The sequence below is a fragment of the Ricinus communis genome, chromosome 7, assembly GCF_019578655.1.
Source record: "Ricinus communis isolate WT05 ecotype wild-type chromosome 7, ASM1957865v1, whole genome shotgun sequence".
Lineage (NCBI taxonomy): Eukaryota > Viridiplantae > Streptophyta > Magnoliopsida > Malpighiales > Euphorbiaceae > Ricinus > Ricinus communis.
Window position 1 is genome coordinate 23,621,665 of NC_063262.1, and position 16,879 is coordinate 23,638,543.

At 31.5% G+C, this 16,879-nt stretch overlaps 2 protein-coding genes across 5 annotated transcripts; both read left to right on the top strand.

Moving 5' to 3' along the window:
• The first annotated feature begins 1,919 nt into the window (after positions 1–1,919).
• LOC8279703 (serine/threonine-protein kinase tricornered) lies at positions 1,920–8,646 on the top strand. Of its 4 annotated transcripts, none has more exons than XM_015725767.3 (13): positions 1,923–2,499; positions 2,594–2,768; positions 3,187–3,270; positions 3,337–3,578; positions 3,713–3,935; positions 4,159–4,238; positions 4,488–4,572; positions 4,846–4,977; positions 5,083–5,196; positions 5,298–5,345; positions 6,442–6,526; positions 7,941–7,997; positions 8,097–8,646. In XM_015725767.3, the coding sequence occupies exons 1-13, from the start codon at positions 2,270–2,272 to the stop codon at positions 8,216–8,218; spliced, it is 1,677 nt and encodes a 558-aa protein (XP_015581253.2). In that variant the 5' UTR covers positions 1,923–2,269; the 3' UTR covers positions 8,219–8,646. The 4 variants fall into 4 exon arrangements, with proteins under 4 accessions (XP_048232785.1, XP_048232784.1, XP_015581253.2 ...); XM_015725766.3 differs by having other exon boundaries at positions 1,926–2,499; positions 5,295–5,345; XM_048376828.1 differs by lacking the exon at positions 6,442–6,526 and having other exon boundaries at positions 1,920–2,499; positions 8,097–8,265.
• Positions 8,647–14,161: 5,515 nt separating this feature from the next.
• Positions 14,162–16,069, top strand: LOC8279702 (protein SCARECROW). The gene has a single exon (XM_002529798.3). It carries the CDS (start codon positions 14,366–14,368, stop codon positions 15,923–15,925), a length of 1,560 nt encoding a protein of 519 aa, XP_002529844.1. The 5' UTR covers positions 14,162–14,365; the 3' UTR covers positions 15,926–16,069.
• Positions 16,070–16,879: the final 810 nt, after the last annotated feature.

The following is a 16,879-nucleotide window of genomic DNA, read 5'->3' on the forward strand; positions in this document are numbered from 1 at the left end:
ACCTTCCTTGCTTGTGGTTGCTACTAATGTTGAAGTTGATTCAACATTGTCCTCACTTGTTTTGGTTCCAGCAACAGCGGAAATTAGGGAATTCTTAGCTTTCCTTCTTTGTGATCCTCGATTCTGATCCCACCAATCTGGATAGCCTACAAGCTCAAAGCAACAATCTTTGATGTGGCCTGACTTATTACAATGAGTACATTTTTGTGTGGACTTTCTAATACCAATAGATGTCTTTGACTTGTTGCGAATCACCATAGCGGCAGATCTCCATAGTCTCCTTTTAATGTTACGGCAGTTCTCCTCTCGTCGAATCGGGCATAGCTTTCTTGGCTGAAGTAGACTCTGACGTAGGATTTCTCCATGAACACCTTTCAAAGTGATCATCCAGTCCGGTAAAAATATATGCACCCGTAATCGTTTAATAGATTTTTTGTACGCAACCACATCATCGGGATCCTTCATGACCACTTTGTCTCTGTGATCCAATTCCTGAAAAATTGCAGTTAGTTCTCCATAATATTCGGAGAGAGATCTTCTATTCACATTTGGGCTGCAAATGCTTTCCGGTTTAAGGCGAAACTCATCAACGCCATCATAGAAAGCTTTTGATAAAGCGATCCAGATTTCATGGGGCGTTGGATAAGCGTAAATATCGCTTCATAATCTCCTGGACTCATAGACATTAGCGTACCATCTTTTCACCTTTTGGTTTTCAAAGATACCACTTTTCATACCCATCCTCCGATTCGGTGGGTGGTTTTGTTTTTCCGAATATAGGAAAGCTTTTCTCTTTCAAAGAATATGCATTTCCATTAGTTGAGACCATACATCATAATTTGATTCTGTAAGCGTAATTCCTGCATTGAATGCTCCTTCAGATTGAATGATAATAGGTTTCGATCCAGATGGTTCACCATCTCTACCACTCATGTTGTTTTAAGTATTTCAAAGCCTTTTTTTTTTTGTAGGCTCTGATACCAACTTGAAAGAAATAACCTAAGAATTAGGTTTTCATTATTGTATTCTGATATCAAAAAGAGATACATCAGCCTTATATTTATACTTATATGTAAGACTTTGATAGAAACTAAATAACAAACTCTTAATAGTTAGACTCTAAATTTAAAAGATAAATACTTATCATATCCTAACAACCCTAACAACTCAAAATCTCAACAGGATAATGCAGCTTTCATCGATAAGGATAATGCAGCTTTCGTCGATAAGGATAATGCAGTTTCGATTGATCTCAGCTTTACTCAAAAAATGAAATTATGAATTTTAGTTAAGCTAAAATTAGGAATTACAAAATAAATTGAAGATTTTTGAGCTTAGGAAACTCATGGTCGTTATTCATTAATGCGGTAGTTGAGAGGAGAGAAAACAAGCTGAGATATATGTCTACGTGTTTGACATTTCAGCCTACCCCTAGTTCACGTGTTGATTTAATTAAACGAGTCTGCTCGTGCTAAACATTTAAGCTGGGAGGTGTTTACGTGTTATGCAATTCACGAGTTCAAGGGGCCAATAGATCAAAGATAAAGTGAAGGTGGCTATGTGACTATTTCAACCAAGTATAGGAGGCTAAGTATGTATTAGGCCAAAATCGTGGTAAATATTTCTTAAATTATATAATAATAAATTATTTTACAAAATCTTTTCATAACGTGTTATCCATAATAATGTGTTATTTGAATAATACTAATATCCGCTCTGACATCAAGAATACATGGGACGCAGAGGCGCGCAAACAAAGCAGCCGCCGCCCCAGTAGCATCGAATCTCATCGGATCAATATATCGTGAGATCCAGTGCACTGAACATATGTAATATCTACTTATCTTTTTTTTTTTTTTTTTTTTAATCAAATCGATAAATACCATTTACCGATAACAAAAAATTTAAAAAGAATTAAATATCCAAAAGAATAAATAAATAAATAACATTGAGAACGTGTATAAAAATAGAAGCTCTGCGATCTTCACAATACAAAACCAAACCAGAGAGAAATTTACGCTCACATCAACAAAAACAATTCCTCTTTTATGTTTTCTTATATTTAAATTTCTTGAATTGAAAAATAAAGCATTTCCTGATATTATTACCGAAAAATCAATTCCCGCTGTATATTGAATGAAGCCACACACACATTTGGCGGTATTCCGATTTCTCAGCACAAACTCATCGTCGTTCGTCTAGTGTAGTTTTTTTCTTTGTTCGATGCATCGGGAAATGGTAAGTGGTTAGGTTTGGTGGTCAGAGAGAAATGGATTCAGCGAGGAGCTGGTTTCAGAAATTTCAGCCAAGAGAGAAGCTACGATCAACGACTAGAAAGAAAGACGCATCTGATGAATCGTCAAATAACGAACCTAAATCGCCATCGGAAGATGATGAATCCCTATCTAATACAACCAAACAGAAAGTTGCTGCTGCCAAGCAGTACATTGAAAATCATTACAAGGAGCAAATGAAGAATCTCCAAGAAAGAAAAGAACGGTATCATCAACATCACTCAATCAATCTGTTGTTTTCTTTTTATTTCATTAATGTAACTCTGTTTTTTTTTTTTAATAAAAAAATAAAAAATTAGACGGACGATACTGGAAAAGAAACTGGCTGATGCTGATGTGTCAGAGGAAGATCAGAACAACTTACTAAAATTCTTGGAGAAGAAAGAAACTGAATACATGCGTCTTCAGAGGCATAAAATGGGCGTTGATGATTTCGAATTGTTAACTATGATCGGCAAAGGTGCTTTTGGAGAGGTACTTCTTTTATTTATTTATTTATTATTATTATTATTATTATTATTATTATAATTTTACCTTTTTTTTTCTTAATAAAAATGTTATTTTATGTGGTTGCTTACTTTATTGATCAATGTTGGATTTATTCCATATTTCTGTTAGCTCATTTATGATATCCACGCATTCAATTAAGCATGAGGTTATCCTTGCATAATACCTTGTTTGGATTGTCTAGAAATGCAAGTATTTTATCAAATTGAAAGAAATGAAATTATTCCAAAACTGACATGATTTTACAATAATACAATTTAACATGATTTGTTCCAAACAATGCCTTATTACTGGTTAGTGTTTCAAATAAATATTTATTTTTCTCTCCATATCAAGTGTATGTGATAAGTTCTACTAATTGATGTTAATTTTTCTCTCTGGACAGGTTAGAGTGTGTAGGGAAAATACAACAGGTCATGTGTATGCTATGAAAAAACTTAAGAAATCTGAGATGCTTCGAAGAGGCCAGGTATAATATATATATTGAATGCATATTGATTATTATTAGTTGGATCTTGAATCTTCATTTTTATAGGTTGAGCATGTGAGAGCTGAAAGGAACCTACTGGCAGAGGTGGATAGCAATTGTATTGTAAAGCTTTATTGTTCTTTCCAAGATGAGGAGTTTCTGTATCTTATAATGGAATACTTGCCTGGTGGAGATATGATGACTCTACTTATGAGAAAAGATACATTGACAGAAGATGAAGCTAGATTTTATGTTGCAGAAACAGTTCTAGCTATTGAATCTATCCATAAACACAACTACATTCACAGGTTTGTGGTCGCTAAAGATAATGACTAACAATGTGCAAATGCTCTGTTGCACGTTCCTGATAAATGTGATTTGTACTGGATTGCAAAATTTCAATTCAGGAAAATAAATTTTCTTATGATCCTGTATTATTTAGGGATATCAAGCCCGACAACTTGCTACTTGATAGATATGGACACTTGAGGCTTTCTGATTTTGGGCTATGTAAACCATTAGATTGCAGCACCATCCAAGAAGGGGATTTTTCAGTAGTGAACAACAGTGTTAATGGGACTGCACAGAATGAAGAACGGCCAGCAGCTCCAAAGCGCACTCAACAGGAGCAATTAAAGCATTGGCAGAAGAACAGGAGGATGCTTGTAAGTTCTAGCTCATTTATCTGACTTCTTTGTGTTTGTGGCACATGCACGTAAGAGGGCAAATTTGCATTATAGCTTCGCTCAACTGTGTGTGTTGCTCCATACTGGCATGTTAATTTCTAAATCTATGCTTTATTTTCTCTGAGTTGCATATCTCTTTGTAGACCATTTGGTTTCTTTTGTTTTTGTTTTTGTTTTGGTAATCGTCAATATGTAATTGCAGGCTTATTCAACAGTCGGCACACCTGACTATATTGCTCCGGAAGTACTGCTGAAGAAAGGTTATGGGATGGAATGTGATTGGTGAGTGGTCATGCAATTTTCCTCATGGGACATTTGTATATGACATATTCAATTACTTCATCATTGATTTTATGTTGCAGGTTTATGTTTTGCAATTGAATTCCTGTTGACAATGGCATCACATTTATGTGCCTAAGAATGTTTTTCGCGATAAAGCAGAATCAGTTGATTTGTATTAGATGTCTAGGGATGATCCATTTGTTTTAAAGTAACTTACACTGGTAGGACTAATGGTTTAATAAATTTTAGGTGGTCGCTTGGTGCTATTATGTACGAAATGCTTGTGGGATATCCTCCTTTCTACTCAGACGATCCAATGTCTACTTGTAGGAAGGTAGAGTGACGCTTGCATTAAATCTTGTGAGTCTTGGTAAATATGTGCAAGTTCATGGTTTACCTTGAATGTTAATGAAGGCTCTATGCAGCATGTTCTGTTGATTCATACACATGTATCACTTTTATTTCCATATGGAAATAATTCTTAACTATTTTCCATACCGCAATGAAGAGTGGGTGAGCGACAATCAGGCATAATGTAGAAAAGTTTTGGCCACTTTGATACAACATTGCCCTAGTATATGCTGTGATAAGAATGCTTTTTGTGCAGATAGTAAATTGGAGAACTCATTTGAAATTCCCAGAAGAAGCAAGATTGTCTAGAGAGGCAAAAGATGTCATCAGCAAACTCTTGTGTAATGTCAACCAGAGATTGGGAACAAAAGGCGCAGATGAATTAAAGGTGTTGTATGGTGTGTCCTTTTCTGATTACTTGAATTCGTTACATAAGCTAGTAGCATACAAAAATAATTATCTTCTGCTTCTATTTTTCTTTTCCCTTTTACAGGCTCATCCGTGGTTTAATGGTGTTGAATGGGATAAACTTTATCACATGGAAGCGGCATTTATCCCAGAGGTCAAGGATGATCTAGATACTCAAAATTTCGAAAAGTTTGAAGATGTATTAACCTGTCTCAGTTTCTCATTGTTTTCATCAATAATATCTACAGGCTTGTGTTGCTCATTCTAACTGTTTTCTTTCTGCTCTTTCTTTCTCAGCAGTCTGAGAACCAGAATCGAAGTACAACAAGAACCGGTCCATGGAGAAAGGTTGGTTTATGTGTATACGTGCTACTTTAGTGTTTTTGATGGACTTGCACATTGCATTATTACCTGCATCCTATCTCAAACTATAGTTTGCTTCAAAGCTATGAAGTAGCATTGATTCCCTTGGAGTTGTATTTTTCCTTTCAGGGAAATTGACGGTTATGATTTGATGCTGAAGCATTCAAATTTATGTTAGTTTAGTTGTTTCTCTTCAAGGTGTTATGAAAGTTCTGTTCATGGGCAATTACTTGTTATAAGGGATTGTAGTTATAAATTACAAGAATTCTGCAGTTGATTCTAGGGTTGAGAGGTCCTCTTTCTTAAAATAAATAAATAAATCCCTTCTTCTTTTTTCTTTTTTGCTTTGCTTTTGAATTTAATACTGGATTATCTTAAGAGTCATAAGTAAGGATTTAGAATTTAAGCATGAGATATTTAAAAATATTTTTCTAAAGGTTTTAGTTTTATGTTTTAAGAACTTTCATCTGAAGTTATTCACCATTTTTTTGTTTTTGGAAACATACTGTGTAAGGAGGAAAGAGACATCTTATTCTCTTGACATTCCCTATTTAGAGGATCATATTACAGAATTTCAACTTTTAGTACCCAGAAAATAAAAGGACAAGATAGGTATATCCCATAGTTAGTTTTATCTAAAGTTTGATCATTGGAAGTTGGAGTTGTGGGATCCAAATCTGAGACATTACAACAGATTCAAATTTGTGCCACTATGATATTTGAGTGACAGCACTAAAATAATTTTGCTGTTGGGCACCTGTTTTGTGTGCCTGTGCACTTCAGAGTGTGTTAAATATTGCTGAAAGTTGTAAGGGTGCTGCCAAGCATTGTGCTTTTGTCTTGGAAATAAGGAAAGATGTAGAGTCCACAAAATGGCATATAGTGGAAAACGCGCTCACTTTGGTATATACGTGATGCTTGTTATTTGCAAAGAGCACTTCAGTTTGAGGTTGAGGAACAATGAGTTGTGACTGGTGTTCTAAACCCTTCTCTCTCTCTCTCTCTCTCTCTCTTTCTCTCTCTCTATTTTTCTTTACATTTTTGCTTTGCTTCTGACTGTCAATCTTTTCTTTTTATATAGATGCTCTCTTCTAAAGACCTCAATTTTGTGGGCTACACATATAAGAACTTCGAAATTGTGAATGATTATCAAGTTCCCGGAATGGGTAATCTTGCTTTCTCATATACATATAAGAACAGTTTTACATGCCATTTGCAGGCTTGTAGTTTTTCAATTTTGATATTTAATGCTTTCTGTTCTTTTAACATTCTTCTTAGTTTTTTAAATTTTTAATACTTCTATTTCTTTATTTGTTCAATTTTGTTGTGTTTGTGAAATCAACTTATTTATGGGAGGCTTTGAGGAGTTCCCACATGTCCTTGGAGCCTTGAGCACATTGTTGGGAAGCACTGAAAGTTTTCACCAATCTTTTCAGGGATAAAAGCTTAACCATGCATAATGATTTTGCTGCATGTCTTCTTGATTTGAACATGTTAGTGCATACATTACGTCATAAGAAAGCTTCTGCTGGGATTTTCAACTAATAAGTGATGGATGGATAAATTCTATGCGCATTTTTCATAATCAACATGTAATATTTTTGAATTGGCAAGTGAAGATGCATATCAGAGTTTGTAATATTGACTTGTAAATTCAACTGAATTGGTTCAAGGTCATCTTTCTGATTGCTAATACAGTTTGCTCTATATCAGCAAATTGTTTGTATTTTATTGGCCATGCTTATGGTTTCCCATCTTATGACGAATGCATTTTACTAATCCTAAATGCTTGCAGTGGCATCTAATCTTTGATTCTTTTCTCCTCAATTCGCGGGGTTGGATTTCTGTGCTTTGCCTAACTGGTGCATTTTAAGATCTGGTTAACTATGCTAGAAAAATAATTATTAGAGCACTATGGCTCGTGATGCGTCTTCTGCTCTTTTGGAAATGCAAAAGATTGAGCTGGCCCCTAGAAAAATTTTGAATTGTCTGGTCTGTTGTACAGCCTCATTTTTATCCCAAATCAGAAACTATCAAGTGCTAGTCCTCAATGTCAGGGACTTCCAAATTGCCACTCTCTTCAGCATTCAATGTTAACTTCTGTAGTGAAACAAACGCATGTATCAATGCAGGATCTTCCAACTCAGTGATCACTTTTAGAACAACTAAGGGAACAGAAGAGTTGGAAGCTACACTTGCACTTCATAATCGAAATTGAGAATTTATGCAATTTCTCTTCTTGCTTAGTTTCTCATAGGAACCGGTCAAAGTATTCCAAGAATTATCAACTTGTTTTTGCATTGCTTGGATAAAATTTGAAGTACTGAGCTACAGAGTAGTATTTTAAATTGGAAAAGAAGCAAATTGCTTGTCCAGAAGATACATCAATTTTGGATACTTGGAGATCTAAAATACTTGAATTTGTAGGGCTAAGGGAGATCTTATATTTGTGGTGTCCTTGTTGTTTAGTTTTGATAATTCGATCATTTAGTTTGTTTTGCTTTATGTTTAGGCACTTCCACTTTAAAATCATGTCACGGTGTTTGATTTGTTTTTTCCCTTTTTTCTTCTTTCTCTTAGCTGATTTGAAGAAGAAAACCGCCAAATCGAAGAGGCCATCTGTCAAGTCGCTTTTCGGTAAGCTGTTTTCTTATGATACTTCTTCAAAGCATGTATTATGGTCTTTATTTACCTTTTTCTTTCTTAGACTTTTTTGTTTTCGCCATGCTTGAACAGAAGCAGATTCAGAAACATCAGAATCATCAGATACAACTAGTGATCAGTCTGTTCACGGAAGTTTTCTAAATCTCTTGCCTCCTCAACTAGAAGTATGTGAAAAGCAAAAGGATTCTCTCTAACCCTGCAATTCCCTTTGTGATGTCAGACGATGAGCTCCATCCTATTACCCAACTGCAATTTCAATTATTACACTTCATTCTTAATGCTCTGCTTTTTCCGCATTTTGGTTTGTTGCTCTAGCGACAGTTGCTGAAAGTTTGAGAGGCTCAATTGGATGAAGTTCTGGGTTCCTAAGCAACTATTTAGCTTACCCCTGCTGGAGGAACTGTTCTGCAAGTTTTCTCGGTTATTATAAAGATGAAAACCAGACAGGACGAAGAGCAGTAGATTAAGGTACTAATTCATTTGCTGTCGGAATGTAATTTATTCATTTTTAATCCTTCACTGGCTTCAAAATGTTGTACAAATTCACTCTTTTTTTTTTTTTTTTCTTAACTCATACCCTGTATATGAATATATGCACTAATGATAGCAAAAGAAACAGGTACATGAATGTGTTCATTTTGTATGTATGACATTCGATTGAGGTTTTCCTCTATCACAAAACTGCGCCTTCTGTAGAATCGCCATTTTAGGATTTTCGAATGCAATTATCTTTCTTTGTAGAAATAATTCTAGGCAATAAATAATGATTATGAGAATTGCATAAGCTTCAAATATCGATCTCATACTTGTAGTGGAATAGAGAAATTAAGTGCAGAAATTCTTGCTAGCCATATAGACTGTATTTTCACTTTTGAGGATTCGGGAGGTCTTGATTTTCTTTAAAAATAATTCACTAATTTTATTGCTGAATTTATTATTTTTATAGTAAATAATGTGTAAAATGGTAGTTGTTGTATGGTCTATTACCCCATCGAGCCTTTACCATATTTAAAGATAAAAAGACTAAACATGTATTTATGCTTTTAAATTTATATTAATTAGTTAGTTTAATACTAACTTTGGATATAATATAATAAATATTTAAATTTTTATCTTTTTAATAACTAAACACTTTTAATTTTTAATTTAATTTAATTTAATATAACTGAAATTTTATCGACCGATTTATGTAGAAACATTAAATGAAAAATATATGTTAAAAAATGTTAAATACTATAAAAAGAATAAATATATATGTTTGGGTTATATAAAAAATTAGAGTGTCCAATTGACTAAATAATTTAAATTTAAACTCATAAATATGCATGTATATTTTGCTAGGATAAAATATAAAAACTCACAAAAATCTACGATTGAGAGTTAGAAAGGCTGAGAATTATAAACACTAATTGTTTGTGTACGACCGTTATTATTATTTAAATTATAAAATTAAATTTATAGATATAATTTAATAATTTTTTTGATATTTAATATTAATTTATAAATATTTCAAAAAATAACAACAAATTAACTATTTTTAAATATTTTTATTTTTTTAAAATTTTACTAGTGGAATGATATAAAAATTATCTTAATAAAATTTACTAATTTAATTATCGTATTATATAAAATAATACTATCAATATAATTGATATTATTATTTTTGAAATTAGAAATTATTATATAATTCAAAATATTAATTTATTAGTGAATATAATATTTAAAATATTATTTTTATAATTAGAATCATTATCTAATTAGAAAGAAATTATTAGTTAATATATTATTAAAATATGTTTCTTAAAATAATTATTATTTAATTAAAAAATTAATTATTATTTAGTTAGACATCTAATTAATTATTAATATATTATTTTTTAGAATTAAAATTAATATTTAATTATAAATTAATTAATAAATTAATAAAAAAATTATAAAATTACATATAAACTTGTATTTTATATGTCAAAATAAGTATCTATATTAAAATAAAAATTTATATGTTAAAAAATATTAAATTTTAAAAATTAATATTATATATAGATCACAGATAAATTTTTTCAAAGTCGAAGGGGCAATAATCCCCAGAATCAAACTCAACAGAATTTAAATTAGAAAAGATGATGATACCCTTATTTTTTATTTTTGTATTTTATTGTTCAATGCGAAAATACACAGATGATTATCATCCCTAAATAATAAATATTCTATGGTAACAGCCAGTTTTGCCTTTAGTTGTGTTGGTGTGGGGTCTATGGTTGCCCTTGAAGCTCCTCCATCTGTCAACAAATAATGCCCATTTGATGTCCATATCATTCAACCATAATTCCTATCTTTTCTTTTATATATATATACAATATGGGACCCTAATGATGCGAATTATTAAATTTTTGAAGCAACATTTGACGTATTGACTGGTCATTGCGCCAGAACTTCAAAGTGTGGGAATGGACATGTTTTGTATAGCATAAGGCTGCCATTGTGTTCAATTCATTGATTCTCAAAAATTATACAGACCTATTGTATTATAATACATCCAAAATTTTCTTTTTAAACAAAACAATAATGGATTCTCAAATGATAAAATGGAAAGAAAGGGTAGAATTGGAACACATTTGTGTTTATATATATATATATATATATATAATGACATTATTAAAATATTTTTTCAATAAATAAATCAGAAAGGCAGTGTCTTCTGGCAAGCAAGTTAGTTTTGTTTCATGCAAAGATTCAGCAGGCCAGGAGTAGTTGACCAGGAGTTGGACCCCTTTCAGCAAGTTTTTGAAGGTTTGACCACTTGGGAAAGATTCTATGTATCTTAGACTACTTCTTTAGTTTTCTACCTTTTTGTTTAGTTCATGGAGGTGGGACTTTGGAGTGAAGGTAGGGATTGAAAAAAAAGAATACATCTTGATTAGGTATTTTTCTTCTTAAGTTAATTTAGTTTTGATGGGTTCAAACTTAATACATTTATTATAAGAAAAATTATTTATCTTTTTATTTACATTAAGAGTACGCTTCGTACTGTCATATGTGTATTAAATTGATTGATGAGCAATAAAAATTTATTAGTATAAAAAAAATTCATTAATTTATATTGTGATTTAACGTATTTTTATTTTAGAGTTTATGGTTTATTCTTTTTATTTTTAATACTTTATAAATATGATTGCTAACAAATAACGACCAAATTGCACAATACCGTTAATAGATTCTGATGTGGCATGCAATAGCTACTGTTTTTCTAACTGACAGGTCAGCATTTGCTAATGAAATTTGAGTTTTGTTTGCTAACAGTCATATTTATAAAGTACTAAAATAACAGAAAATGAATTACAGACTCTAAAATAAAAATATATTAAGTAACATAGTAGTTTACTAAAAAATTATTTCTATTACTTATATATTTATTATAATATATGTCTCTATAATTATTAAATATTAATGGTTTACTTATGCGATATATAATTGTTATTAGTATTTTAGTTATAAATAACAATATAAAATAAAATTTATAGAAAAATTTAATAAAATTTTTAGTATTATATATATATGTATCACCGGTATCAAAAGTTTGTTTGTTGGTCTTGTTTCAGGGTTTAATTTGGTTTTGCAACTTTACATACACGTTTTTATGCTTTTGTTATATATATTCTGTAAGCAATCTTCTAAGCAAGAAAGTTTCAAATTCTTAACCCAAAATCTTGATACGGTGATAATTAACTAAGCATATGTATACTACCATTCTTACACACATATACCGTTGATCTTCTATATTTGAATATTTTTTAATTAATTATTTATTTTAAATAATCAAACTTAACGAATTAATAATTCTAATATCTATTAAATATATTAATTATAAGAAAATAGAATGTATATATATATATATATATGTACATGCAAAATATGTTATTGAACAATTCTTTTATACCGACACACCTACGTAGTAATACAAATTGTAATAAATCCATATATAATATTAATAAAAGTCATGAGTCATTAGTAATGATCGAGTACCAGAACCCTTGGAGATATATGTGTTAGAGTCTTTAGCTTAATTTGTCACCAACAGCGTCTAATGATTTTAATTATCTAACACATGATCGTAGGCCATAAACCATCATGCTATGCGTCACACTCTGCGTATTGTTTTTTCCTTTTAGAGATTTTAGCTAGGCTTAATATATATATACATAATTGTGAGATTTTTATTCAGGCTTAATGTATATATCAAAATTAATAAAAAAATAATACAGATATAGAAAAATGACACGCATATATTAGTGTTTTATATTTTAATATTAAATTATTTAATAGATATTATTTACTAATAAATGATATAGTCATATATTAATCGGTATTTAATTATTACTGACTAATCATGATTAAAAACTGCTCGATATTGAATAAAATATATGAGACGTATTTTGTTTTGGATAAAAATCAAAATTCTTGCTAAAAATCATAATTTGTACTAATATATATGATTGCAATTATTAGAAGGATTATATCATTCAGCAAGAGATTGGAAACCTTGATAGGGTTGTATGCCATTTCCCTTTTAAGGTCTATAAATAGAGAAAGTCTTGACATAAACTAATGATGGAAAATCAAAAGTATATAATTAAGATAGAGAATTGATATGCCACACCCAAGAATTAGAAGAACATTTAGATTGTGATATTAAGAATTCATTTCTTGTAAATTGATTCACGATCGACAAACTGATATAAAAAGCAAAACAATAAAGTATAATTATGTGAAAATCAAGCAAATATTTCTAACTAAATCAACATTAAACAGCCGATCCATTTATATTTAATATTTAATAATTTCTATTAATTAATAAATTTAAAAAAAAATTCTCATTTTTTACATAATTTAATTTAATAAATTAATAATCTTAATATTTAATAACTTTGTATCCATCAGATATATTAATTATAAAAGAGTCGACTGTATTTTTATTTTTAAACCGGATTTTAATTCTAATTCTTAATAAATGAATACAACACGTCGTACCTACTTCACACATAAATTTATCGCAATAATGAATTTAAGACATCTTTTTCTTCAATGGTCTTGACTATAGAACTAGAAATGAATATGTTTCATCTAGAATAACCTTCTAGATGGTTGGATAATTATTACTAATTATTTTTCTATATGTATTTCTTATTTCAAATAGATATGAACTATTTAAATACCATTTGTAAATTATAACTGTCATTTTTTGGGCTAACAAAGTGGCTTTATGGTGTTCCAACTTGATTAGAACCAATGTCTCTACCTGTCAATATCAGGGGGGACAAAGCTTTATCTAACACCTAAAACATCATAAATCAAGAAATCAAAGGAATATGAACCGGGTCAAGAATTCATCAACTTAATAACTAGATAAAAATCCTTAATACGTCAATGGTTCCATCTTAATTAAACATGTAGGGCACAAGTTAATTACTATATATCATGTAATTAATTAGTGAATGTATACACATAAAATGAACACTAAACTAAACCAATTGTTTAATCCCAACTCATTTGTGCCTTTCTGTACGCTCTTAAATCTTAAAAAAATGCATCAACTTTCCTAATACTTGATTCACAAATATTAATTTATCCACTTATATGGTTCATAGATCATTCACAGTTGTTTTTTATATTTTTAAATATGTGGGTAGTTGTTCTTTCTCCATCTTTCCAATTCTACATATAAAATAATGGTTCTATTTCTCATCTGATTTGGTAGAATAAAAAACATCTTAAATTAATTCAATAGTTTCCATTATTTGAACAGTAACTAATTAATAAATAATTTTTAATATATGTGAATTTATGGGAATATTTCATTTTGTAAAAATTGAAAAGAAAAATTCGAATTTGAAAATCTTTATTCATCATTCTACGAAAGTATATATTAATTTTTGTGATGAAAAATATATAAAGAATTGACTACCTGTTTACAGTTCGTTAATGGAAAAAAGTTGATAATCCTTAAATTAATTATTTATGTAAATCACTACCAAACTGACGTGGGTTAGTTTGGCCCTAAGCAACTTATCTTTATCTATATGTTTGTCTATGCCGGCCATGCTCTTGCATTAAACTATAGTGCAAAAAGACTTATTTATTTTTATATCATGTATAGACCTATTCTTTGATCATTTATTTGGTCATCCTTGCCCTAGACTTGCCTTTAAAAATGATCCTTAGCTTTCTTTTAACACCCTCCTCCTCCTCCTCCATCTCCACCACCACCAATATTTCTTTCTCTTTCTCTTTTCTCTTAATATCAAATTACCCTATAATCAGAAATATAGCTTTATAGTTGAATAATGAAGGCAGGATATGAAGTGGTTAATGGGGCTATTGACATGATGCAAACCCATGAAGCATGGGATTATGGTAGCTCTGTTGGGTTTCAAGCTGCTGCCGCTTCCAACTCTTTTCCGAAACAAGTAGTTACGAATTTGGAGAGGAATGAACTCTCTGAATGGGTTGAACATGTCACCAGACAGCTAATTGATGACATGCCTGATACGCCAAGTGATCACAGCTTGCAAACAGACACCGCCATGGTCTGTAATGAAGACAGTAGCAATAACAATGTTGTCCCGTCACTCTTGACGAGTGATTCCAGACCAAGAAAAGCTCTGAAGAGAAGTCATTTTGATGGGGCATATAGCATTCATGAGGAAGAGTTACAATGGAGTAATATTGAGCTTGGAAACCAAATACGCATCAATGAAAATGGAGCAAGCAACGGTAGAGGTTTGAGTAGGATAGATGAGCATGGGTTAAATCTCATAAGCCTTCTTTTTGAATGTGCTGTTGCCATATCAGTTGATAATCTTGGTGAAGCTCATAGAATGTTGCTTGAGCTAACTCAAATGGCTTCTCCTTATGGTCCTTCTTGTGCTGAAAGGGTTGTTGCCTATTTTGCCAAAGCCATGGCTAGTAGGGTTATCAACTCATGGTTAGGTATTTGTTCTCCTCTGATCAACCACAAAACTGTTCATTCTGCCTTTCAAGTCTTCAACAATGTCTCTCCTTTCATTAAATTTGCACACTTCATCTCTAACCAAGAAATTCTTGAAGCTTTTCAACGTCGTGACAGGGTTCACATTATCGATCTTGATATTATGCAAGGTCTGCAATGGCCAGCGCTGTTTCACATCCTGGCTACAAGAATGGAAGGTCCGCCACATATTAGAATGACTGGTATGGGTACTTCAATGGACTTATTAGTAGAGACAGGGAAACAGCTTTCCAATTTCGCTAAGCGGCTCGGTCTATCATTCGAGTTCCATCCCATTGCAAAGAAATTTGGTGAGATTGATGTGTCAATGGTGCCACTAAGGAGAGGTGAAACACTGGCTGTGCACTGGCTACAGCATTCACTGTACGATGCAACAGGGCCTGATTGGAAAACGATGAGACTGCTTGAAGAACTATCACCAAGAATCATGACATTAGTTGAGCAAGACATTTCTCATGGTGGGTCATTCTTAGATCGCTTTGTAGGTTCTCTTCACTACTACTCAACATTGTTTGATTCGCTTGGTGCATTTTTGCCCTGCGATGACTCAAGTAGACACCGGGTGGAGCACTGCCTTCTCTACAGAGAAATCAACAATGTATTGGCGATAGGAGGGCCTGCAAGAAGTGGGGAAGACAAGCTGAGACACTGGAGAAGTGAGCTCGCAGCAAGAAGTACTTCATTTATGCAGGTACCAATGAGTGGAAACTCCATGGCTCAAGCACAACTTATACTGAACATGTTCCCTCCTGCTCATGGCTATAGTCTTGCACAAGGTGAGGGAGCATTGAGGCTTGGATGGAAAGACACTAGCTTGTTCACTGCTTCTGCTTGGACTTCACTTGCTTCTAGATAGAATTAGTTTTAGATTTAGTTTGATATATTTCTGTTGCATGCATGCATGTATATGGAATTCATCAAGTGCTCTATATATATATAGAGAGAGTGTAATCTAGCTGCTTGATCAAACCAATTAATGTAACTAATTAAATCCTACTGATGTTGTGAAAACTTGCAATTGGTATGGAATTGGAGTAAAAACGATGGAAAATGGAGCTTAGGATTCCCTTTGCCTGCTGATATCAATAAAGTGCAAATAGATGTTAAGGTCTGTAAATAGGCTAAGGCCCAGCTGCAGTCACTAAAACCTGAGGAAAGACAGCTACAACTCATACTACGAACCAGCATTCACATGTAAGTTGTAACAACACAAACATTGATTTTCATGTTTATATTCACCCAAACCATATACATAACCTTTTTAAAAATAGTGAATAATTAAAGAAAAACTTTGAAATAATTTTTCTTTCTTTTCTCTTTTTTCTTTTTTTATAAGTATTCAAACTCGAAAAATTCCTATTAAAACCGCAGTTAACAAATCTATTTTTTAGATTTTTCTTTTATATTATGAAACTGTTTCATAAAAACACAGTACATTAATTTAATAAAATTTATAAAAGAATAAATCAATAAAATTTTGATGTTGATATAAAATGACATATAAGTTAATTAATGTATTCCTAATCTTTAATGGCTTGAGATGACAAGCGATTTAAGGCTATGGACTCTCCTATTAGAGTCCTCTAAAATGGACACTTTATTTTATTCTCAAGCAAAACGGTGTATCTTAAGTCGGTTATCCGTGTACTGTACTGTAAAATTAAATTGATAGATATAATTTAATAAATTTTTTAATATTTAATATTAATTTATAATATTTTTTTAAAAAAGTAAACTAACTATTTTAAATAATATTTTAAAGTTCTTTAAAATTTTATTAGTGAAATAATATTAAAATTATCTTAAAAAT